General features: G+C 33.5%; 1 protein-coding gene across 1 annotated transcript in view; it reads left to right on the top strand.

Annotated features, from left to right (window-relative positions):
* LOC106471447 (homeobox protein 9-like) overlaps positions 1-25,486 on the top strand; it is a 191,428-nt gene that overhangs the window by 156,630 nt on the left and 9,312 nt on the right. The window contains 3 exon segments of the mRNA XM_022400907.1: positions 9,953-10,014; positions 14,077-14,151; positions 16,600-18,358. Coding sequence (XP_022256615.1) covers positions 9,953-10,014; positions 14,077-14,151; positions 16,600-18,358 — 1,896 coding nt within the window.

Below are 25,486 nucleotides of genomic sequence, written 5' to 3'. Positions count from 1 at the left end.
ACTTATATAACTTTCAGTCTATGGAATTCAATAGATTTTTGTTTAACTCAAACAGAAAACTTTCTCTGAACGTAACCTTTATTTCGAGTGTTTGCGAACTAGTTTCAGTTTTTCATAAACGAAAAATAATTTTGGCTATAATTGGTTGGATTTTACTGATAAATTCTAACGTTACAAATATGAGAATACCAAAAAAGACAATTTTTGTCCGAACAGGCACTTAATTGTCCTTTGAAAACAGAGAAAGTTTGACTTGTTTAAAATTCTAACGAATACATACATTTAATAGTTGGCCATTTGAAACTTGTTTATGATCCCCCCCCCCCGAAAAAATGGTAATTTTTAACTTAATCTCATAGCGTAAACTACAAAAAAATATTAAATTAATATCGAATTACGACAAATAATAGCGCCGTTTTGCATTTATAAAATGTTATTTTGGTTCAATTGACGGTTGAGCTCAAAATTGCTCCTTACTCCTTTTTCTTTTTCGATGTTTCTTCCAATCAGACAATCAATATGATTCACAAAATATCCAAAATGAAGCCTGAAAATCGTGAATAAAATAACGATCAGCAAGTTTCTTGTCTTACCTTCCATTTTAGTTTTCTGTTTTTGAACTTAGTGGCCGAAATATTTATTGCATCCCATCGTCAGCCAATGTTTTTCACACTTTTCTTCGGAATCATCGTCTGTTTTGAGCCCGAATACATACAGGTGCAAATGTGTTTCCTGAAAATGAAATACTGTCTGATTATTATATTAGCAGGTTTATAGGCTGTCTGGGTATTGCATCAGCCATTTTGTTTTGTTATAAATAGAAGTTGTTACTGATAGTCAGTGTAGAAGCCTATCCACTACTACAACATACATGTGATGCTGCCATGGCCAACGATTGCAAGATATCTCCAAGGAAAAAAGCAATCATTGTTTCTTTGGACAAAGAGAGACTTTGAAAGGCAGATTGCTAGAAGAAGTAAATTTAAACAGTCTACTGTGAGCCGCTGGGTGCATATATATAAAGAGACTGACTATAGAGTGGCGGAAGGGAAATGGGAGGAAGAAAGCTTCTAGAGCAGCTAATGATCATGTTCTGAAATGCACGAGCCTGCAGAATCGTCGACTATCGTTCACAAATTTAAAAGTGGCATGACAGGAAACTTCAGGGGTCACTGTCGTTGCACACACCATCCGGTCACGCCTGTATTCAACCAATCTCCCAGCAAGATGGCCAGGAAGGAAACCTCTCCTTACCAACAAGATCAGGAAAATGAGGCTCAGCTGGGCCAAAGAGCATGCTGACCAGACTGAACCAGACGAATCAAGTTTAGCCTGCACGAGTCTGATGGGAAGTAATTTGTACGATGTAGATTTGGAGAAGAGTTTCATGTAAGGTTTTTGAATGCAACTGCGAAGCATCCGAAGGGTCAGGTAATATGGGATGCATTTCTGACCAGGGTGTGAAAGGCACTGTCAATGCCAACAAGTACATCGATATCCTCAAAACCCGGTTAAGGTCAACAATTCAAGATCACTTTGGTGGAGCTGACCTGTGCACATTCCAGGATGATTCTGTTCCATGCCACAGGGCTAAAAAGGTTGGACTCTATGCGGTAGACGTGAAATAAATAGAAAAATGTTACTCTACATGTACTGAAAAGACATCTTAAGTTTTATTTCATTGCTTCAGATGAAGGACTATCTTCGAAAGAACTGGATGAAGACTTATGATGGCCAGACAACAGTCCAGATCTCAACCCTATCGAAAACCGCGGGAAGGTAAGAGTAACAAGAGAAGAAACCGAGAAGCAGAACCTCGGAACTGTTGGAATTCCTAATCAGCGTGTGGCATAATGAATTCACCACTGCCTACATTCAATCTCTCGTGCACTTTATACCACGGCGATATCAAGCAGTCATCAAGGCCAGAGAGGGAACAACCAAATATTAAAACAAGAAACAATCTCTGTGATGACTTTTTGTCGATTATGTTAGTAGAATTATCTTCAAATCTAGATTTTCTTACTCAGAGAACATTTTCGTATTTGCTAAGTATTTGTTGATCATCTGCTGTAACGCGTTTGTCACAGTTTGTTTGTAAATAAAGATATATATGTGTGTTTGGATGACTAAAATATGAATCAGCTTACATCACACAATGTCCATAACCATTTCACATTAGTTCTGACACTTCCACAATTCACAATCTCATAAAATCATACAAGAACCAAGTAAAGTGAGAAAAATTGGGTAATGCAATAATTTTTTCCACTACTGTATATATTCTGAATAACAGACTGCAAATCTGATTATTATCTTAATTAAAAGCATTGCAATAGTTATAGTGGCCTCAATCAATACTTTATGTTCTCATTAGGAGTTAAATTAATCGCCACTTTTTGTTCTCATTAGGAGTTAAATTAATCGCTACTTTTTGTTCTCATTAGGAGTTAAATTAATCGCTACTTTTTGTTCTCATTAGGAGTTAAATTAATCGCTACTTTTTGTTCTCATTAGGAATTAAATTACTCAATATTTATTGTTCTCATTAGGAGTTAAATTAATCGATATATTTTGTTCTCATTAGGAGTTAAATTAATCGCTACTTTTTGTTCTCATTAGGAGTTAAATTGATCGCTACCTTTTGTTCTCATTAGGAATTAAATTAATCAATATTTATTGTTCTCATTAGGAGTTAAATTAATCGGTATATTTTCTTCTCAATAGGAGCTAAATTAAAACCTTTTAAGCTAACATGAAGTACAATAAATTGAGTAGTTTTTTTGTGCTTATTTGATATCCTATATTCATTTTATTATTTTTTCAAGAGGCAAGAGCCTCTAAAGGAAAGTGTATAATGGTTTATATTGTATCAATCTTAGATTATGATAATCCGCTTCTTGTGCATATTTATGTTGTGCATAACCATGTGTTTCGGTGCTAGTGATTAATTTGTGTTTAGATTACAAAAAAAATAAATCAGTTTTCTATGATGCAATAATAAATAACACCAGTGGCTCAGCGGTAACTTTGAGGGCTCGTGACGCTAAAAATCAGGTTTCGATATCCGCAGTGGGCAAAGAACAGATAGCCAGACCATTGTGTAGCCTTGTACATAAGAAACAAACAAATAAAAGCAATATTTAATTGAACTACATAAGTATTGCAATCAATATTTGTATTATCTATGGGGTTTGAGTCCGTTTTACTTCACCATATACTAACCTAAATTAATTTAGGCATGTGAATAATGTTATGACATTTCGTTGAATTCATTATTCGATAATATACAGCGGTTCAACTGTTTAATGATTGTATACATATGTTAAAGGCATTGATGTTCAATGTAATGGTACTCTATGGGATATTTGGAAATAACACATTTCAAATGAATAAGATATCATGTTGTAGACAAACCTTTGGTAGGGTAAAAGTGAATGCGAAGTGTATGTTCATCATAACATCTTAACCTGAGATCCAAGTTTGCTATTCACTGGGATTATTTATTTATTTGGCTCTATTAAACCATTCCATAAGCTTACCCTTTCTAGTGACGTTCATTGTACTTTAAATACTGTGTAAGTAGTAGCAGCTGAATTGAGATTTTCCTCTCTCACTCTCAGTAAAACATTGTGTATATTTTCCCTCCATATGTATGTCTGTATTTGTCGATAAACACTAATATATTTAAACCTCCGAGTGATAGTATCATATTTTTACTTGATAACGAGCTTATGTTTAAAGGTTAGAGTCACAAAGCATGACTGATACATTTACCAACATAGTTTTTTTATTCCAGAATTTCGCGTTAATTTACACAAAGAGCTAGCCGCTCAAAACCATCTTTATTTTGAAATGATGGATTATAGAGAAGGAAGCTACTCAACAGTACTATCCGTCAGCTCTTGGACTATATTATCTGGTTGCGTAGTGGAATTTCATACTAGCATAGCGTATTCGCAGCCTAAAAAGCGGAGTGTGTTTTGTGGCAACTAGACGAAAACCTTAAATCCTCGAATTCACAGCCCGATCACAGTAAACACTAGGTCACGACCTTATTTACATTGAAAGCTACGAACCTGTCAAAGGTCACCTCAACATTTAATGTCTGTGGTAAACAAGCACAAATGTTGAACCCTTTTAATTAAAATGGATACTAACTATTACAAAGTGTGAAGATTAAATGTTAATCGCTGTTTATTCTCTTGTTTCTTTATGCTCTGTAAAACGTTGGATTTTTTTTGGCCAAAGCCGCTTGGATTGGATTACGAAATGGTTGGTATGCGTTGCAATAAAATCATAATATATATATGATGAAATGCAACTGTGAGTATGAATTACTGAAAATGGTACTTTAACCAATCCAATAAAAACAAGTTGTTAATCAAAAATCTAGAATAATTTTATAAATGAGAAAATATGTCATGTTGAATATAGTATTGATCACAAGAGTCGCAATGCTCTATCATGGTGGTTAACCTTTCCAGAAGCTGGGATTTTTCTAGAACCTGGGATTTGACGTCAGCAGTTTTATAATATTATTTGAGAAACGTGCTAAATCAATGCCTTATAAAACATGGAAAGATAAACAAAACCGTTTTATCAAGAGAACGCATCCATAAAGAAACCGGCATTGTATTACAGAATTGTTATACACGCCATCTATAAAGAGGCAGAGACAGTAATGGGAAAGATATGTGCAACACTCAACGGAAGGCTATAGGGATTATGTAAATCTGAGCTCTATATGCTTTGAAATTCTGAAAATAAAAATAATCTGTAACCACAGTAAACATAAGGTGGACAGCAATGCGAAAATACGTTTGAAAAACGTGTTTAAAATACTTATCATCTACACCAAAAACACGCTATTACGTTATATGTACTGAGTTTTATACTATTACATTTCCATTGAAACTATAAAGCAAATAAATCAGAATACCTGGAAAGAGTGTGAAAATAGACATTCTTTCTTTTGAAGAAATGACAAATTAAAAAACTTGAACATTTTGCAATTAGGTTTATTTTTTATTTTATGGATTTTTTTGTAGAAATATCCAATACTTAATATCTCGTGAAGTATTGTAATAACATTAAATTAATCATTTGTATGTGTTATAAATACCAAAAAACTATTTTGTATTCATTTTCCGTCTAGGACTGGTATTGCTTATAACCATAGCACTAAATAGATTTTTTTTTTAGTTTTCTTTATACATTTTAGTTATTCATACTTTTCTTGTCATCTTGTAGGAACAAAAAATGACCGAATCGAAAACTTAATATATCATGCTAAAAAGTACGCAGCAAGCTCATGTCTAAATGGTTTGAAAGTTTGTGGATCTGGCGTAACTTAGTAATTAATGAGCAAGACTGAGTGCGAGAGTCCAGAGCTCACGTCCCGCACTTTAAGCACATGTGTGTATTATTAGAGTGACGGTCAATCTCCACTATTCTACTAAAATAAGTCAAGAGTTGGTGCTTATTATATGCTATCTCTGTAGTCTATCAATTCAAAATCACGGACGAATGCCACAAAGTTTGTTGAGACAGACTATAGTTTCAGCTGTCCATATGACCGGTAAACGTGACAGAGGATAGTTTCAGTTGTCCATATGGCCAGAAGACATGACTGACTATAGTTTCAGCTGTCCATATAACCGGTAAACGTGACAGAGGATAGTTTCAGTTGTCCATATGGCCAGAAGACATGACTGACTATAGTTCAGCTGTCTATATAACCAGTAGACAAAACAGACTGTAGTTTCAGTTGTCCGTATGGCCAGTACACAAGACAGACTATAGTTTCAGTTGTCCATATTGCCAGTAGACAAGACAGACTATAGGTTCAGTTGTCCATATGGCCAGTAGACAAGACAGACTATAGTTTCAGTTGTCCATATGGCCAGTAGACAAGACAGATTATAGTTTCAATTGTCCATTAGACAAGACAGACTATAGTTTCAGCTGTCCATATGACCGGTAAACGTGACAGAGGATAGTTTCAGTTGTCCATATGGCCAGAAGACATGACTGACTATAGTTCAGCTGTCTATATAACCAGTAGACAAAACAGACTGTAGTTTCAGTTGTCCGTATGGCCAGTAGACAAGACAGATTATAGTTTCAGTTGTCCATTAGACCATTAGACAAGACAGACTATAGTTTCAGCTGTCCATATGGCCAGTAGACGTGACAGACTATAGCTTCAGCAGTCCATAGGGTCAGTAGACATAACACACTATAGTTGCAGTTGTCCATATGACCGAAAACGTGACAGAGAATAGTTTCATGAATTCCCCTTCATTATCATCAATGATCCTTTAGGAAAGAAATGAAATAATCAGACGGTTTACAAGCATGTCACATCAAGTGTTTCTGGTTCATCGAAAGTAACCGTAACGTACATTGATGAATGTGTTTTAAAAATAAGAGCATTAATGTTACCCACGTTTTCTGCTATATTTGAATTTAAATTATCAATGCTTTTATTGGTTTCACTACATCAATTTACGATAAAACAAAAACTACAAAACTAGAGCATTAAATGTAAATGACACAAATCAGATTTCAGGCCTTTACTGTTTTCTGTTATCCAATGACACTTAAACTTCATCTCTTCTTGATGAACACATTTTACAATAATATCTGCTAAAAATGAAACGTTTTTCATACGCATTTGCTATTTCTATATACTGTACTAAAAGTGCGTAAACATATACAATGGATTTAAAATACATTTTATCTCTTTCACTGTCTTATTTCACATTCTTTAATTTAGACCGATGTCAGGTATATGACTGAATGTTTAGTGTTAACTCAAATACATAAACAAGAGTTGAGTGCGTTATATTAATGCCATTTTGGAGCCTCACAACATCGTTACAGTCCATGTCGCCACGTGTGGTCATTCTCTACATGACGACTGTGCATCTATACAATAGTCCTACATCGTAGATTCCATTACAAAAGGCTTCATTATAAGTCTGCCATGTCTAAAGCAACCACTTCTCCCTGCGTGATTTCCATAATCCATCTAGTGAACAATGACGGTGGTTTCCAAGCACCCGTTAGTCCGATCAAACAAAAATCCACTGGTACTAAAACGTGTAGCATGAACAGTATAATTTCGTATGGAATAGCATGGATAAAAGTTGTAATCTCTAGCTGCTTGAAGTACTCGATTGTTAAACGGAAATGTCGTAGAAGACACTTGTGTACACGGTACTCATGTAGCTATTCCAAACGGAGATACTTCTTTATTATGTTGTGCGTTGTTACCTGTGGCACATGAACGTTTCATAGATTTTCACAATTTAAAGACGTCACACTTTGCTTAACACCGCTGCAGTAGGACTTGTTGTAGATCTCTTTCTGCCTAGTTCTGGTATGCATAGTTCTTTGTTTTTCATATCATTCTGTAGAAAAGATATACCCTCCTGGAGATTCTACATTCCCGACTTGAACACACCCTTATAATCTGAGAGTACAAATATCTTGCGTCGGAAAGAACTGTTACATAACCCTTCCAAAACCGGTCAGTTTTCGAAAACATCACACTACCCAAGTAACGCCAGAAATGTCAAAATGTAGTTCTGATACATTCCATTCTAACGTGACTTTATATCAGCTGTGGCCGGCATGTGACTTGCTAATTTTCACATTCAGATCGTTTTCATATATGCTAAACTCTCGGTATAAATTAAGAAAACGTTTGATAAAAGGTATGAAACGTAGATTTTTTAAGTATGGAAATCAATAAAATAGGAATCTCAAACATTGTGTAACAATTCACTTTCAGCTACCCAATAGCCTTAAGTCCCAAATAATTATGTTTAAAAGATAACTTTCTATTTTTGTATTGGTTTTATCTGCCAATTCTTCTAAATACATTTTAGAGTTGAAATAATGTTTTTTTCACACAATTATAATATTAAAGAGCACATTTTATTGTGAATTCTTAAAGTACAAAAGCATTAAATACTTTAATTAAAAAATGGCACAAAGTAGAATGATACACGTGTACACTGATAATGTTGCCAATCGATATGAGATTTAAAGCTATATCAAAGTTTTCATGAGAAAAGCAATTCAGTGAAATTGTCAGGAATTCTGAAGATGTTTTTGTTCACAAACTTAATTACTTTGAAGATAAATACCCTTGGCTCACTAGTTAGCTATGAGCTTTAATTAGAGGAGTCATCGAATTCCGAGATTTTCATTCCTACAGAGTTGCTATGGCGACACTATTCTAACCAAAACTTTTAACATTTAAACAATGTTCGTCATATTTCATCCTCCCGTTTATATACTGGTTAGTTAAACGTTAGTGTTTTAATTAATTCTGCACCCCACCTTCCACTCCTTCACATTTAAACACAGAAGTTATCATGAAGATGTATCTGGAGCTGGAAAGTTGACATCGTTTACTAATCTTCGTAAGACATTAAACTTATTCGGTAATAGATAAAGATTTAATTTAACGAAAATTAATAAAAATGCTGTATAAAACACACACGATGTTGTTCAGATCATATTTATTTTGTAAAGTTATGGTATAATGCTTTAAATACACAAAAGGTGTTTTGAATCTATTGTATAAATTTACTTATTATGAATATAAAAAATGAAGACAAAAGGTTTCTTAAGATAAAAAAACTATAAAAATAAAAGAAAGAAGATAATTCAAGCACCTTATGGATGAATATTTAGCTTTAATTTGAACAGATGCATACTAACGAAAGGCTTAACTATCCATCATATTCTATTCGCATATAGCAGTTATAAATAATAATTATTTTTATAAAAACTTACCTCCTTAATTGTTTGTTTGTTTGTAATTAAGCACAAAGCTACACAATGGGCTATCTGTGCTCTGCCCACCACGGGTATCGAAACCCGGATTCTAGCGTTGTAAGTCCGCAGACATATCGCTGTGCCACTGGGGGGCTATCTCCTTAATATAAAAAAATCGAATTCAAAAGGTTATGTGCTATAATAAATAATATAGTAAACCTCTGTGTTTAGGATCAAAATAGATTAAGTTCAAAATGGAAGTCCTTTTTCATTTTAGTACTTTTCGTTCTTATTCAGAAGTTACTTAACCAACTTTAAACAAGTTTCATTTATGGGTATGGGTAAACATGATGGGTTAAATTCCGAAATAAATACGACTTGTATAAAGTGCAGTTGGAGGGGTATTAATTTTGACGCTACCTCACCTTTAGAATTTCGTTAGCTGTTTATAGGTGAAATTAGCATGGACTAATAAGCATCATGAACCTATGTTGTACTCACCCATTCAAATGAATGAAGCACGGTTAAAGATTACTGGGCTTGCTACCAATCTTACCGTTCTTTTCTGTAGTGATTTATCATTGTTTGTCGTTGGATATACATAAAATATATAAAGACCAGATTTAGGCGAATTTGTAACAAGTAATAAATCTTCATATGTGCTTAAGACTGTGTAACAATTGCTTATTTCAACTCTAATTCTGAATGAAAATCTACAAAAATCATCGTTATTATGATATGCTTTAAGATATATTGTTTAACTTATTTGAAGTATTAACTTGTTAGTTAAAGGAGTCTAAGGAAAAGAGGAAAGTATATTTTTCATATTAATATCATTTTTCACTTTAGTTTTAATATATACTTTCATATAACGTTAAACCGTGCTCAACAGTAACTCCTAAAACATTTATTCTATTAATTGAAGCTTACGTGTTTTGAATGAGTTTTCAAACATGATAGAGCGGTAATTCTGACTGCGTTGGGTGCGTTGTACTTCCTATAATTATTGTTCTTTATGTAGACATATTCATAGGTGAATATCTTAATCATTACCACAAATACGTTTTACCATAAAGAAATAATTAGTTTCTAAAGCTTTTAGTATTCATATTTCTAATATGGTCGCATATTTTCATATCATCGATTTTTATTTCAGGAAAGTGCCATGCGGCTAAATCAGCAACATTCTCAAGCACAGGATGACGTCTTATTGGAAAAGTAAGTAATAAAACTTTTATGTTAAGTAGCCAAGTTATTCTAAATGCTCTCACGAGATTTTGAATTTAGTTGAAAAGTCATACACACACATAAAGTCCAAAACGAAGCAGACGTATAATCGAAATAGATGAATTTTGAACTATAAAATTAAGAGCAATTTTTATGATGGTATTTAAGCCCTAAAATTTTCAGAATGTTCTCACGTTAACAGTAAAATATGAGCAAGTATATATTTAACGAAAGAGTATTACTTTATCAAGAACATTTTGTTATTGTTTATCCTTGCTTCTAAGCTTCTCTGATAGTTTTTGTTAATAAAGATAATTATGAAGAGCTGCTAAGTAGAGTAAATTATAAATACGTCTATCTTTATAAAAGGAATATATGAAATTTATATGTGTGGTTCTTAATAATGACACTGAGAAACAAAAGGACCACTAAAAGCAAACAGATACCAAACTAATGATAAGGGTAATGCTTCTTCTAGCAGCCATGATAATGTAGTTATACTTCTCATCATCATTTGTTTATTTCTTTTAGTCCTTTACATCCTTCTAAATCTTTATTTTTACTATTTCTTGTTCATTTGATTTTTCTTTTGGTTCTACCGTTCGTTAAACACGGTAGGACTTTTCACCTAATGCATATACAGTGCTTGGTCTGGTAACCATAACAATATAGTTACACTTCTCATCCTCATATGTATATTTCGTTTTTATTTTCTTAGAACTTTAAAGCTCTCTAACTTTTTATCTTATTTAATTTTTATTTTTTGCTATTTCCTCATCTGTGTTGATTTTTCTTTTAATCCTACCTTTCCACGTGGTCAGAACTTTCATCTAATTCATATGTTGTTCTGTTTTCTAAACCACTTTTGTTTTCTATGTCCATTACCAAAACGTGTTTTTCTCCTTTTTGTTGGTTGCTTCACGGTACTTTGTTTTCGTTTGTTTACAAACATTTATTACAACTTTATGTAAAGAACTGGGATTTCATATAGAAACACTAAACGTTCAGGTAACGTTAAAACCGATAAAGGGAAGATCATGCAAAACATCTTATAATCAGACTTTATTATCTACTTCAAAAAATCTCATGTTACAATGCAGAAATTATTTTAGATTTCTCAACTATATAAACCCCCATATAAATACTGGTTTGCTGCCGTTGTTAAAAAAAGCCTACTGTTGAAATTTAAAAATTTAACTTCAGGCTATTACCAAACATATTTGTTCCCCAGAATTCACGCTGGAAAAAAAGTGTTTTCACTACAAAGCACGTTACTCGAATTTAAATATAAGCATTATATATCAAAATAATTTATTATACAACTAGCCGTAACCCGCAAAACATTTGCGGATCATTTTCACGCACGGCGTTTAATCACGCAGACGTAACTTTGTTTAATAAAACTACTTGTACTCAACTTTATTTTATAAAATTACATGTAAAGTAAACAATATAGTATAGTAATGATATTTATAATGGTGTACATAGTATGAAACAGTTATGATCATTCAGTGTATGACATGGTTTTACGAGTAGAAACAAAGAAACTCACAAAAACGAAGAATAAAACTCGTACTTAATAAAAAATTATTGCAAAATAAAGTAAATGTAAAGTTGTAATGAAGGCAAACTTAGCCGATTCTGCAGAAACGTCTGAATGCGTGTTCTCAAAATGATAAGCATGTGGTTTTGAACGAACTGATCATGTGTATTTTAGACCTAAGTAAGTCGAGAAAGTCCATAACAATTGTATTTAGTGTAATGTTTATCTTTAAGATATTACATGCGGCTTAAGGGTTGTTTGTGTGAAATACTTTTCAAATAAAAAACTAAAGTTTAGATCGAAGACAGTCGTCACGTGCCTGATGACAATGACATTGTGCCATTGTGTGGCGTACTCGTTGCATTGAAAAGATTGACTAAGCAAAAAATATGTAAGGTGATTCTGAATGGAAAAGCCAATAGCAATCTGGACTCTTCGGACCAAGGCTTTTCTAATGATATGAGATTTGTAGCGTTTGATCGATAACTTTGCGAGAAAAATTCCGCAAGTGTACTTTTTATATAGATTGTACGAAGTGTACTATTTTACATTAAGCCTCTTTGAGATGAAGGCTGATTCTGGTCTAGTGGTTAGTGTTCCTGGCTGCATATCGGAAGATATAAGGGTTCGAATATGCCTCGCACTTTCATCTGTGAGCGATTTATAAAAGAGATAGTCAGTTCCGTTATTCAGTTAAGAGTAACCATGTAGACATTAGTTGCTGTTAGGATCACTCGTTTGTCTTTAGCTCTAAATCCTATACATGAACCTTGAGTTTTTTTTTGACCGATAGTTCTCCCTTTTATTAGCTTAAATTGTACACCTGAACCTTGAGGTCTCTGATCTAGTCGTTTAACCAGTGTGACACATAAGGTGTCGTTCAGGTTAAAAAAAAATCAACACAAAACTCTTTTTACAATTAGCAAATAAAATCTATGTTTGCACATTTTGTAAAGTAAATTCTCTTTTGAACAAACACGTATAATCCTAGCTTTACAATTACAATGCTTAAAATAGACCTGAACTGTTTACAAATTCTGTGTTTCTTGTAGTGTTTCTTGAATGATATATGGTATTTTAAAACCTGGCCTCTAAGATATGTATGCACTTTTTAAAAACAGCTTTATATTATAAATTCATTTACATCCAATATGTAAACTACGCAGATAAAATAAATATTCAGGTAAAAATCTTAAGTTCACAAAGCTTGTTGAAAGCATTTGCGTAAGCTAAGGAACATTACGGAACGTTACAAGCTTTCATTGTCCTTCTATGTAAACTACCTCCAGATTAGCAAATTTCGTGTTTTATTTGCAAGTCACTTACGTTTCAACGATTAATTACGTTGACTCTTTTATACTAAAGTAAATTTCGCATAGGCCTTCATTTGAGGCTGTTAATTTAAATTTTAATATTTTGGGGAGTGTCATGAATTAGCGAATTTCATTTATCATGCAAATTAGTAACCCAGTTGTATTTTTTATGAAAAGTTAAGCTTAATAAAGAACCATGAAGCTTCTTCTTACTAACTGAAATTGATAGTTTAATTAAAGTAGCTTTATAAGATGTCTTGTCGGGCTTAAAATAATTAAAGCTACGACGTTACAATTGTGTTCAGCATTATATTTATCTAATCGAAGAGAATATTTTAAACTACTTCAAATGTTCATACCATTAAGAAGAGCAAACAAAGATCTTGTACTCATCTGAAACAGAAAAATGTCAGAAATTATGAATTCTAATAGGCCTTAAGGAAGTTATTCTTATAAAGTGACTTCAGTGTGAAAACATGAAGCTGTTAGCTCACAGTTACACTGCTTATATGGCCAGGCCTTTAATATATCATGCAAAATATTCAACGTCTCAGCTCAACTGCACATCTGATTGACTTACAGTGTGAAACTAGAGTTACCTTCCTATGCCTAAACCGTTAAGTCTTTGACTTATCCGTTTAACTCATCTGTCACTTATTTTTCAATGTACTAAAACCAGCTAAAATGTCGGTTCGCGCATTTTATGAACGTTTAGTTTATATTGCTTATTGCTAATAAAACTGGTGCAAAATGAATATTTTGTGCTTATAGTTTGATAACAGTAAAGTTAAATTAATGTAGATTTATTCTTGTGTTTTCTTATATCACTTCAAACTACCCGAATAGCAACAATTAAAGTCACTAAGCAGTAATTATTTAATGATAATAATTGTCTGCTGAATTATATATAATGAATATGTTCTTTTCAAACTTTTGTTCTCAGAATTATCCGCATGGAAAGAGTATAAGCAATAACAAAAAATGATCTTTGATAACTGCCTGCTGAGATTATTTCGTGGCGAAAAAATGAGAGGAGACTTAATTTTAGAAACTGACGTATTTTATATATTTTCTTCCTGTTCAATCAATAGTGCCGTATTAATAAACATAAGATTTCTTAAAACTTGTACTAATAATTCTGTCGTATTTAGTTATTTATTTGGCTCATATTGATTTATTATTTGTTTTTGTTTTCAGTCAACAGCTGTTGACGGTAACTCTGAAGACTAATCTGAACAGCACCTGTAGTGGAACTTTGCCGAATATTTACAGGTAAGAGTGCAGATCTCTCGAACAAAATATCAGTTGAAATATGAAACTATATATGCATGAGGTTTTTAAAAATGTGCGATTTCCCATGTTTTGGCGTCTTGTTATTTCTACTTCAGTTTTTAATTCATTATAACTTTTTTTCTACTTTGTAAAACATCACTGAATGTAGTGATGATCAGCGGAACCTATAATTGGAATAACTTAATGTTTAGCTTCTGGATAAGTGACTTTTAAGTTATTCCATTTTTAGACTCGTATTTTGTACACTGTTCACGAAGTATGTTCTTTTGTAACCCTTCCGTTGGAATGTTGGTTCTAAATTTACAAGCACAAGCTAAAGGGTTCACATAACAATGGTCAGACAACATAACACGTTTTTTGTACTCCTCAGTCAGTTAAAATTTATTTCCAAATAGTGCAATGCTACAATAAACAAATATGATATAAGGCATAATAATTCACTTTTACACAGTCTAGTTGGGTAGGAGAAACGGTTAAAGTTGCCTGTGTGCTATATTTTTCTCTTTTCTATAAATATTCCCAGAAAACACGTTAAGCATTAATCCAATAATAAATTATACATCATGATGGTTGGTTCCTCATTTTTTTTTCTAAATTTCAGAAAAGTGTTTAAGTATCTTATTCGAGCCCCCCCCCCAGTGGTATATCTGCGGACTTACAATGCTAGAAACCGAGTTTTGATACCCCCTAATGGGCAGAGCACAGAAAGCCCTTTGTATATCTTTGTGCTTAAACTACAAACGAATTCTTACTCGTTTCAGTCTTAAGAAAGTCCTTTCTCTTCAGCAGTTTTTCAGTTTTAGGCTAAAGAAAGGTCTTTTAATAAGTGTTTTGCAAAAACTGTTTCTATTTGTAGTGGGAAACCTTCGGTGTGATACTAAATAATCAAATAGCTGAGTAAATAATTCAAAAAGTTAAAAATATAAAAAAATGCAAAGTTTCACTCAGCTTAAAGTGAAGTCTTCAGGTTTCAAATAATCATCTTAACTGATGACTCCACGGTGATCCGGGGGAAAATTGTAAATTATTTCTTTGTAATATATATCCTAATGTAAATGTGTCGGTAAATATTCATTTCAGCAAAGGGACTTTCTACTTGTTTCAAATGTGACTTTGTGTTTATTCTATTGTTATTTTATGAAAGAATTTCTGCGATCATTAGAGCATTTACACATAACTTACTTTAGGTTTTTATCCTTAATATATTGGTTCTAACTCAAATTATTATATTTTAATCGGAGTAAAAGTGCTTGTTTTGTTTGTTTGTTTGGAATTAAGCACAAAACTATACAACGGGCTATCTGTGCTCTGCCCATCACGGGTATCGAAACCCGGTTTCTAGTGTTGTAAGTCCGCAGACATACCGCTGTGCCACTGGGAGGGGGGCAAGTAAGAGTGTATTTCTATTACAGGAATCAACATGTCATGAACAAAGCTCCAACACTGATGTGCATTGATATAGAGAAAACTATAAAGTAATTTAACAAGATTTTACGGTTCTATAAAGATATTTATTGAGCATATTAAATTTCCCATACTTTCTTATGTCTATTCCTATCTATACATTCGCCCATCAGTAATTATAATTTATTTCTCTTCTCTAGTTTCAACATTCAAATATGCTAGGTACAAACAAGTAAATGACTTATCTACAAAAATATAAATGATAAAGTATGTTTTAAAGTTATGTAAGTATTATACAATAACATACTTTGGTTTGATAAAAAAGACACCATAGTAAGAATCCTAAATGAACAATAATTCCATTACTGCTATAAGTCACTTTCTTTTGAATATTGGAAAATACAGGTTGAGATTCAATATGGATAGATTCTGATGTACATTTCAGGGAATTGAACACTCTTCCTCAGTGGCATTATTACCATTGAATTTTAGTTTTTCATGTTCATTGTCAGTAAATATTGTTTCAAGTAAGACCATTTTACTATATATGTTCTTGTAAAACGTGACTGATGACTGAAAATGAGATTTCTCTGTTGGTTTAGTTTGGTTTTCTCCTTAGTAGTTTTGTTAGCAAAGGAACTTTTAGTAATGTATCTTGTAATTGAAAGGAAAAAGATTTTACAAAGACTTTCTTATAATTCTTTAAACTATAAAAAATATCTAAACTACACGTATTAGTTATTCTATGTTTTTGAAATCATTTTAAGTCTTATTAAGTTTAATGAAAGGGATTCTATGATATTTAATAAAAAAATAGAATCATGAGTAGAAAAAATTTTCAAAATATCATATATTATTAGATTAATTTTACAATATTCCATTTAATTGCATGTTTTTACCTTGTTGAATGAAAAATCACATATAGCCTATTTTTGAAAAAAAAATCGCTAAAACGCATTAAGACAGCATACGCCAATAATTAGATTACAATTTAGGTAATCATTGCGTGTGTATTTCATACAGGGAGCAGCAGAATTGGAACAACCATCAGAACACGGATCTCCAGGAAAACAATATTCAGTCACCAATCTATGACCCTAGGTCAGCATCTCCACTGGAAGATGGTAGCGAACAGGCAATGTCACTCTCCTTATCCGAAGACTTGTCGAAAAATGGAAACACGGAGGATGAAAGTTTCTCTGATCTAGAATATTCAGACAGTAGTCCTCTTCTTGATGGAGAGTTAAGCGAAAGTAGCCCTCTGTTGAAGAGGGAAAATGCAAATGTTAACACCAACGATCATGTAATTAATGGCGATTGTTGTAACAACAACAAGTTGGCATCTCGAGAAAACATCACTTGTGAAAACCCATTTGATTCGATATCCCAAGAATTTTCTGATTCAGAAAAAGTTTGTTTGCTGAAGAATTCTTTCAATAACACTAATAACGCTAATCATAATGATAATAATGGCGTCATTGAAACTTCGATTGTTATTCTTACACAAGCTCCACAAAACAGTGTAGCAAGGGATAAGCCTTTCGTACAAGAGAATCAAAGTAATGAAGCTTTTCTAACATGCAAAAACAATAATTTGTGTATTAATGATTGCAATGAGTCTCTTACGTCTGATAAAAATTATTTCTGCGACATTAGCCCAATGAGTGTGACAAGCTCAGAAGATAACGTGGAAATGAAATACATTGGTGACTGCTCAAAGGTCACTAATGAACATAACAACAATGAAGAATCTTCTGGGCAAGAAAATGTAGGCGTACTCATTGAAATTCAGGAATCTGAGCCGACTATTGGTCACGACACTAATATATTGAAAATGAAAGATAACTTGCCGAAAAATGTCACCAAAAACGATAAACTGAGACCTGAGAATGCTGATATTATAGAACCTCAAGGCGATTACAAAAAGCTAGATTTAAAGAATCTCAATCAGTGTGATAGTAACAGAAGTGGTGTAAACTTATCATCGCCTAACAATAATACTTTCTGTCTTCAGAATTACAAGGAAAAGGTGAAAGTTTCAGAGCATTCTGAAGTGTTAATTAACGATACAAGAGAGACGTCAGTTTCTTCTGATATTGAAAATATACAAGGAATTCAGTTTAATTCCAAGGGTCTTCAAATAACAACAAAGGCTGCTTCGTGTGATGATGCTGCTCCAAAAAAGTTAGATACTTTTTTGAAGATACTTGATGAATCACCAGAAAAAAAGTCACTTGCATTGAAAGAGAAATGCAATGACATAAAGAAAGAAGTAAGAGAATCTAATGACGAACAAGGAAATTCGAAATCAAAAAACAAACAATCTTCATCTATCTTGGCTTCTATTAAACCCTTCCAGATTCATCATCCTAGCGGTCTTTCTGTACTCTCATCCCTTCGGCAGTACGAATCATCCGGATCCAAACAAAATAATCGTCACTTAAATCAGTGGTCAATTAAGGAAGATAATTCTATTTTTTCTGAAAATACCTTAAACAATAACAGCATTACTAACAGTATAGTATATAAAAATATGGTGGAAAAGGTGACTAAAGTACCACCGTCTCAAAACACGAAACCCAGTAACAATATTCAAATTCCACCATTGAAACATTCAACGAACTCTGTTACTTCTAGCAACAAAGCCAAACCTAAACAACCACAGGATTTCTTAGGAAACTTTGACGTATATAATATTGAAACGGCTATGCCCACCATTGACTGGGCTGCAATGGAAGCTCATCTAACTGAAGCTGCAAAGGAAACAAATTGGTATTTACGTGTAAGTATTTCTTGTTATTTTAACAATGTGTTTTACAGTGGTAATTTTTGAAAATACCAACAATTAGAATTAATGACGAACATTTTTATTTAAATGGTATATATTTTTCCCTTTTCTTGATATATAGTTTTGTAACTCACTATAATGAAGTTATAAAAATGGCATCTTATCTTAACATTTCGACTATTTGTGTCTTTTGGATCCTTATAACAGAGAAAAGTAACTGAAGTTCCTTCAAAATTTGAATAATCTTGGGAGTTTTAAAATTATCGATACCTTGCGCACGTTCGTCCTAAGGAACGTTGTTACCTTAAAAGTTCTACAAGTTTTTATTCACTTAGAAAAATTCGTGTTTTAATATTTTTAGTTTTTTAATAAGATAACCCTTTTGATATTTTTGTTCTAAAAATTTATGATCCACTTTAGAATAGTTATCTGCGTATTAATAATGTTTTACATGATTTAACTTATGTTTATTATTAGCCTACTAAAATCGTTTTGCTAAAAATATTACTGTTATATTTTTGCATAAATTTTGTAAAGGTTCGAAAAGTCCGAAATACAGTATATAACAATCTATATACTACTAATGTGCCCCCCAGTGGCACAGCGGCATGTCTGCGGACTTACAACGCTAGAATCCGGGTTTCGATAGCCGTGGTGGGCAAAGCACAGATAGCCCATTGTGCAGCTTTGTGCTTAATTACAAACAAACAAGCAACCAAGCAAACAAAACCTTTATAAAATAATGAAACATGCTAAAAACCCGTATGTTTTAATACCAAACTGCTGTTAGAGCTTCATGCATATGCAATGGTTTTGTAATCATATGATATGTAAACCTAACCTAGTTTTTAATTGCATAGACACGTTTAAAATAAACTTTCCGTGAAGTTCTGTTTCCTTAGAGAATATGTTTAGCTGTCAGATAATTTATCTTGATTATAAAAAATCAGTTTAGTAACTTTATTTGATAAAACATTAAGAAAATAAAATTCTTACAATGTGCACAAGTACCAATTTTTCTCATGATATCTTCTTTTGCATTTTTTTAAGAAACTGACATTTTACTAAAATATTTTCATATTAACATAAATTGAGACGGCATTGGGCTGATTTAAATCAACTTTGTATCAAAATTTTAAGAAATAATAGCGTTTTATGTATTGCCTATATTTATTAAAATTATAACACTTAGTTCGGCTGCAAAGCATCCCTCATTTTTAACTATATATTTTTGTGTTACTAAACTATATAGTTGTCCATTTCTCTGCCCCCAGTAGCACAGCGGGATGTCATCGGACTTACAACGCTAAAAATCGGGTTTCGATACCCGTGGTGAGCAGAACAAAGTGGCCTGGCATGGCAGATGGTTAGGGCGCTCGACTCGCAGTCTGTAATTCGCGGGTTCGAATCCCCATCCCACCAAACACGCTCGCCCTTTCAGCCGTGGGGCGTTATAATGTACGGTCAATCCCACTATTCGTTAGTAAAAGAGTAGCCCAAGAGTTGGTGGTGGGTGGTGATGACTAGCTGCCTTCCCTCTAGTCTTTTACTGCTAATTTAGGAACGGATAGCGCAGGTAGCCCTTGTGTAGCTTTGCGTGAAATTAATAACAAACCAAGCCATTTCTCCACGTTGTGTTCATAACCAGTGTTCCTTCTAAGATGCGCGGCCGCATAACAACCAATTAAGTGTCGCGCACTTCATTATTGCAGCCGCACGCATCTTCAGTAATGGTGAGAAGTTTCAACATGTTGACAGCATTAATGACACTATCAGTCGATAGGCCTAAAGCCCAAATAACCAACTGCTAGCATTACAAAGTGGCCTAATGATCCAAAAGGGTCAATGGTCTAAAAATACCCCCCCTCCTAGAAATATATAAAAAACTACTGGTAGCGCATACTACTGATACTGGTGCACATGAAAAAATTCATTACGCACATGGATTGAAAAAATTAGAAGGAACATTGTTCATAACAATTCCACATGGTTCGGACTCTGCTGCTCTTCCTTCTCCTTTTCTCGTCTTCGGTGACGGCGGCCTTTTGGGTTTTGTTCTTCGGCTTTTTTCTTTCTCTGCTTTCCTCCGGGAAAAATTTCTCGTTAACAAATACCATTTTGCTATTACAGTTGCAACAACTCTTTTGGTAATTTTACTCTCTTCCACGTTTGGGGGGAGGAGAAACTTCAGTTTCTGAACACCCCTGGTTAGTTGTTTGAGTCCTAACATTACTTTTTGTTTTGAGGCTGTAATAACATTTAAACTTCAATTACTGTCAAGGATTTGGATTCTCTGTGTTGATAATTATCGGTATTTAAGTGAAAGTAGTTCTTTCACACTACACTCAGCCTTTGCTGGTTTTAAAGAAATAGTCTTTGTTGAACATTAAACTGTCACGTCTCATATACGAAAAGCACCCGTGTTACTTCTTATCATAATTACGGTAGTACTTATAGTAGGAATGGACCAGATGTGCAATACAAATTAAAATCTCAAACACACTCCAAACAGCATGTAAAACACTTTCAAGGCGCTTTATACACACACACTGTTGAATAGTAAACAAACCAACTGCAGAGTAGAAAGCCACCAAAGCACTTGAGAAAGTCGGTAGAGTAAAAACAAAAATTTCACAAAACCACAACTTTGTCAATCTGACTATCTGACTGACTGACTAATGTTGTTGGAAAGGCATAGCTCTCTCCTGTCTTCACCTTATGCAAATCTAAATGCACATGATTGAATTATGCTACTTTGGCTAAAAGAGTTTTTTTTAGTTTTACTTATAATCTTGGTAATAATAACTAATAACAATAACCATTTTACAACACTACTAACGAGTTAACAATACACTAGTAGCCATATTCTATGATTACAAGCATGCCCTGTGAGTTGCCAAGTAACAACCCGCCTACATATCACGTACGGGTGCACGATTGCTTCTGCGCACGTGCGCTACGTGATCAGCCTGCAACTGTATCAGCTAGATAAAAGAAACGTGGACTATGTAGATTCTCTAGATCTAGGTTCTAACTATGATTTCACCTTTGAAATCAAAGTTTTCAGTTCTATACATCTGACTTGAGGTGTTGGACAAAGTAATTCTATCATAGCAGTAGGTGCCTAAGACGTGAGGACGAATGCTACCACTGCCGCAGTCTGACAGGGCTTTGCTCGAGGGCTCTGGACTGAAAACAAGAAGTTGTATAATTTACCTTTAATTTTTTTTCCAAGCGAAGTGTGACCTATTGACATCTAAAGTTGTACTTGAAACAGTGCAATTCCTAAAATATGACTTTTAATGAAACAGAACAAGAGAAAATGAGAAAATCTTATGTTGATAACCTTGAAAAGTCTTTGTACCAGCAAAGAGAGCATTACTGCAAGAATAGAGATAAAGCTAGAAAACAGTAATGCTGAATATGCAAAACAGGATTTAGCAATTTAGCAGAGAAAAGACTGCTACCCTGGCTATTTGGAAGAAAACTATAGCAAAGATATCAGAAGAAACCAGGAAATGTTAAGATATAGCTTTAATGGGCGGAACGATAGCCACACCCACTTTGAGGTTGCACTGTGTTAAAAACCACCAAGTGATATAATGTTACCCACCCATTCCTATCTTGTTTCCTTACTTTTTGGCGCTCCCATTCCTACTTCCTAATGTTTTTATTTAAAAAATGTTTACACTTGTCTTATTGAAATCTGTGTATTAACCAACTTTACTCGGTGACTCTTAAAAGCTCTTAAGAACAGCTTTAACCTGCTTTATATTCTAATTTTGAATGCGTACTATGATGTAAAGGTAGCCTAGTTTTTAATTATACAGAAAGATATAAAAAAATTCTGAGTAAATTGTGTTTTCATAATCTTCTTTACAGAAAACATCTATATATTTTTTCCTTCTTAAAAGTAAGTTACTTATAGCTTAAGAAACTTAGTTGCTTTATATGAGAAGATAATATATTTTCAAGTAGTGTGCTTGAAAATCTATAATACTTAGTTTCTTATTTTTAGTGTCGCTAGGAATAAACCTCTAAGGTATGTGATTTATAAGAGATCTGCCAAAACTGTGTTTTAAGTTATTTTTAACGGCGAACCATTCATCCACTCGTTGTTGTTTGCTTAGTGGAAAGCTTCATAATGGATTATCTGCACTCTGTCCACCGCATGAAATTGAGCTCCGGATTTTACCGTTGTAAGCCCGTAAACTTACCGCTAACCTAATAAGCTAATGTGACTCTTTTACTTTTTCACTATATTAATGAGTTGTTTATTCTAATTTAGTTTGTTTTTGTCAAAGGTTCGAAAGATAACAAGCTAACAGGTTATCATGGTGAGAATGCCTTTTACAAGTTGGCGAAGCATGATTATACTTAATTATGCTTGTCATAAGACGTTAACATAATAGGTCTAATACTAACGTCTTATGACAAGTATAATTATGCTGACAAGCTAACCAAAGCTGTTTTTTATATACTTAAAAAACGAGTTTTCTAACTTTGGTTTTCATAGCTTTTGTGAAAAGAAATATGACTTACGATTTTGTCAAGCCTGTTTTTTTTTGCACATTGCTCTACTGGAGAACTGTTTAATTAGGTTCACTGTTTGCCTTAGTATTAAGTAGTAAGTGCTATACGTTTTTATGCATAAAATGGATAGATTATCCTTACAGTCTTTGAATGTAATGCTTCACCAGAAGGTTTAAAAAAATACGCATTAATAATACAAACAATTTATCTAGGATTTTTTTTGCATACATAAGAGGTAAACATATTGTGTAGAACTTCAAAAATGTATTAAGGAGACACTTATCATGCTTCATGTTATCTACCAAAACTATGGTGTTCTCATCGCCAGTGTCACAAAAAAATACTTGCAGCTGGTATTTTATCATCAAACTTTCTGTTTTATTTTCCTTGAAAGAAACTTCACGGCACGTCTCATTATTGATCAAGAATTCAAACTAAGTCTACCAAGTTCAGAGTGAATTACAAACATATTCTATTAACTAAAAGCGCAAAGAATCTGGTTGAATAGTTGTTCCGATACCGAGGAATAATACACCCAATATTATACATCTGTATAGAAAAGAACCTATGCAGATGCAGGTGTATGTGCTTTTAGTGTTTCACATTGTTTTTTAATCTTACTTATTGTGCTGATTCGTCAGGAAACATCGACTATTTTCTTTACTCATTTTGAATCTTACTTAAAATCGTTGACAGGTTGGAAGTTTCCCCGGCAAATATAAAATATTGTAAAAAGGGAGAAGGAACTCTTTGTTGCTGTTTAATCATGAATATTCTGAGATTTTCACATTTGTGTGCATTACTTAATGCGAATAAAATAATTATTGTTCAACTAAAATGACTATGATCATACTGAAATAATAACTTTAGCAGTAGTAGTGAACATCGTCACTCACGGTTAACAACTATGTCATTATTATATTAAGATTGTATTTCAATATAATCAAAGAAAGTTCTAATAGAAACAAACATAAGATTGTTAATTGATTACATTTAAAAAAAAACATTGGCACAGCGATATGTCTGCGGACTTACAACGCTAGAAACCGGGTTTCGACACCGTGGTGGGCAGAGCACAGATATTCCATTGTGTAGTATTGTGCTTAATTACAACCAACCAACTATACTTTAAAAAAAAAATACATTTCTTTCTCGCAAACGTAGTTCTGGTACTTTTCCTAATTACTATTTGCAGAAGTTTTGATTTAAATTTATTCTTAATACTTTCCTTCTTGAAATTATTTTTAAGACTCACTTCCTCTTTCAATGAAAGATGAGACACGCTGCAACTTTAACAGTTGGCCTTTTGCGTCTTTACGTTAATATAATTAGTTGGTTAAAGCATCAGGGCCGACACTAAGGGGGTATTTTGGTGGGCTTTGCACCCACAAATATCACTCTGGCCCACCCGAGATCCTTCTTCCTTCTTCTTCGGCTTTAGCAGTGATCGCTGTCCTTTACACATGTTGCCCTCCTCCAATCATCTTTGTTCATTGCAATTCCTTTCTCTTTGTTTCATCCCATCTTTCTAACGCTTTACTGGTGTCCCCTGTCGTCTCTTGCAAGCTACTGGCAGCTCTAATACTCCCTTTATTAGTTGATCTCGTTCTCTTCTCTTCACGTGACCGAACCACCTAAGTCTCGCTTCTCTTGCACTTTCCTCAATTTCACAGACGTCTGCCATTTCCTTGATTTACTTATTCGTTCTCCTCTCTAAGCGACAATCCCAATAGTCACCTCAGAATTCTCATTTCTGTTCTTATCAACAAGCCTTCTTTCTTCTTCAAGGTCCAGATCTCGGCTCCGTCTTGGCTTTCAGTGCCCCTCGTAACTAACCTTTTGTCACAGACGACTGTGGCTACTTCCTTCCATTCTCCCTAGTGCTTTAAAACATAATATTGTTAATTTAGATTTTTAAATCGTTAAGAAGAAAAAGACAAATGATCTGCTACTCCCCTCCCCGAAAGGAAGAGAGAGGCTGGACCCGGGCCCGTAAAAGCATATTTAAAATCTTGCTTGTCTGACAACCAGATTGTCTATGGCACGAGTTGTAAAATCAATGGTCACTTAAAACTGATAACAAAGACAAGGCAGAATTTGTTGGTGTATGAAGTGGTTGAATATATCTGGTTTGAATAATTCTAATTTTAAACTGGGCTTAAATAATACTCGTTTAAAAACAAACTAATTGAACGACACATAAGTTATTAATGCTGATTTAACATACATTTTGTCAGACTTAAACAAAAGTGTAGAATTGATAATACACTCAAAGAAAGCAAATAATAATTATTATTGTTGATTACTTCTTAAGACAAAGTTTAAAGCTGTTTCTTTCAAAATATCAATGAGTTGAAGAATAACATTAAAATATGGGACATTTTTGTGCCTTTAACTGTTCTAAATCGATGAAGCTGATTTTGTTTTGTATTTTAGCCGCGTCATAAAGGCTCATTTGTTTGTTTGTAATTATGCACAAAGCTACACAATGGGCTATCTGTGCTCTGCCCAACACGGGTATCGAAACCCGGTTTCCAGCGTTCTATGCTCCAGACCTACCGCTGAGTCACCAGGTGGCCAATAAAAGAG

The sequence above is a fragment of the Limulus polyphemus genome, unplaced genomic scaffold, assembly GCF_000517525.1.
Source record: "Limulus polyphemus unplaced genomic scaffold, Limulus_polyphemus-2.1.2 Scaffold112, whole genome shotgun sequence".
NCBI lineage: Eukaryota > Metazoa > Arthropoda > Merostomata > Xiphosura > Limulidae > Limulus > Limulus polyphemus.
This window is presented reverse-complemented; position numbering and strand designations above follow the sequence as displayed.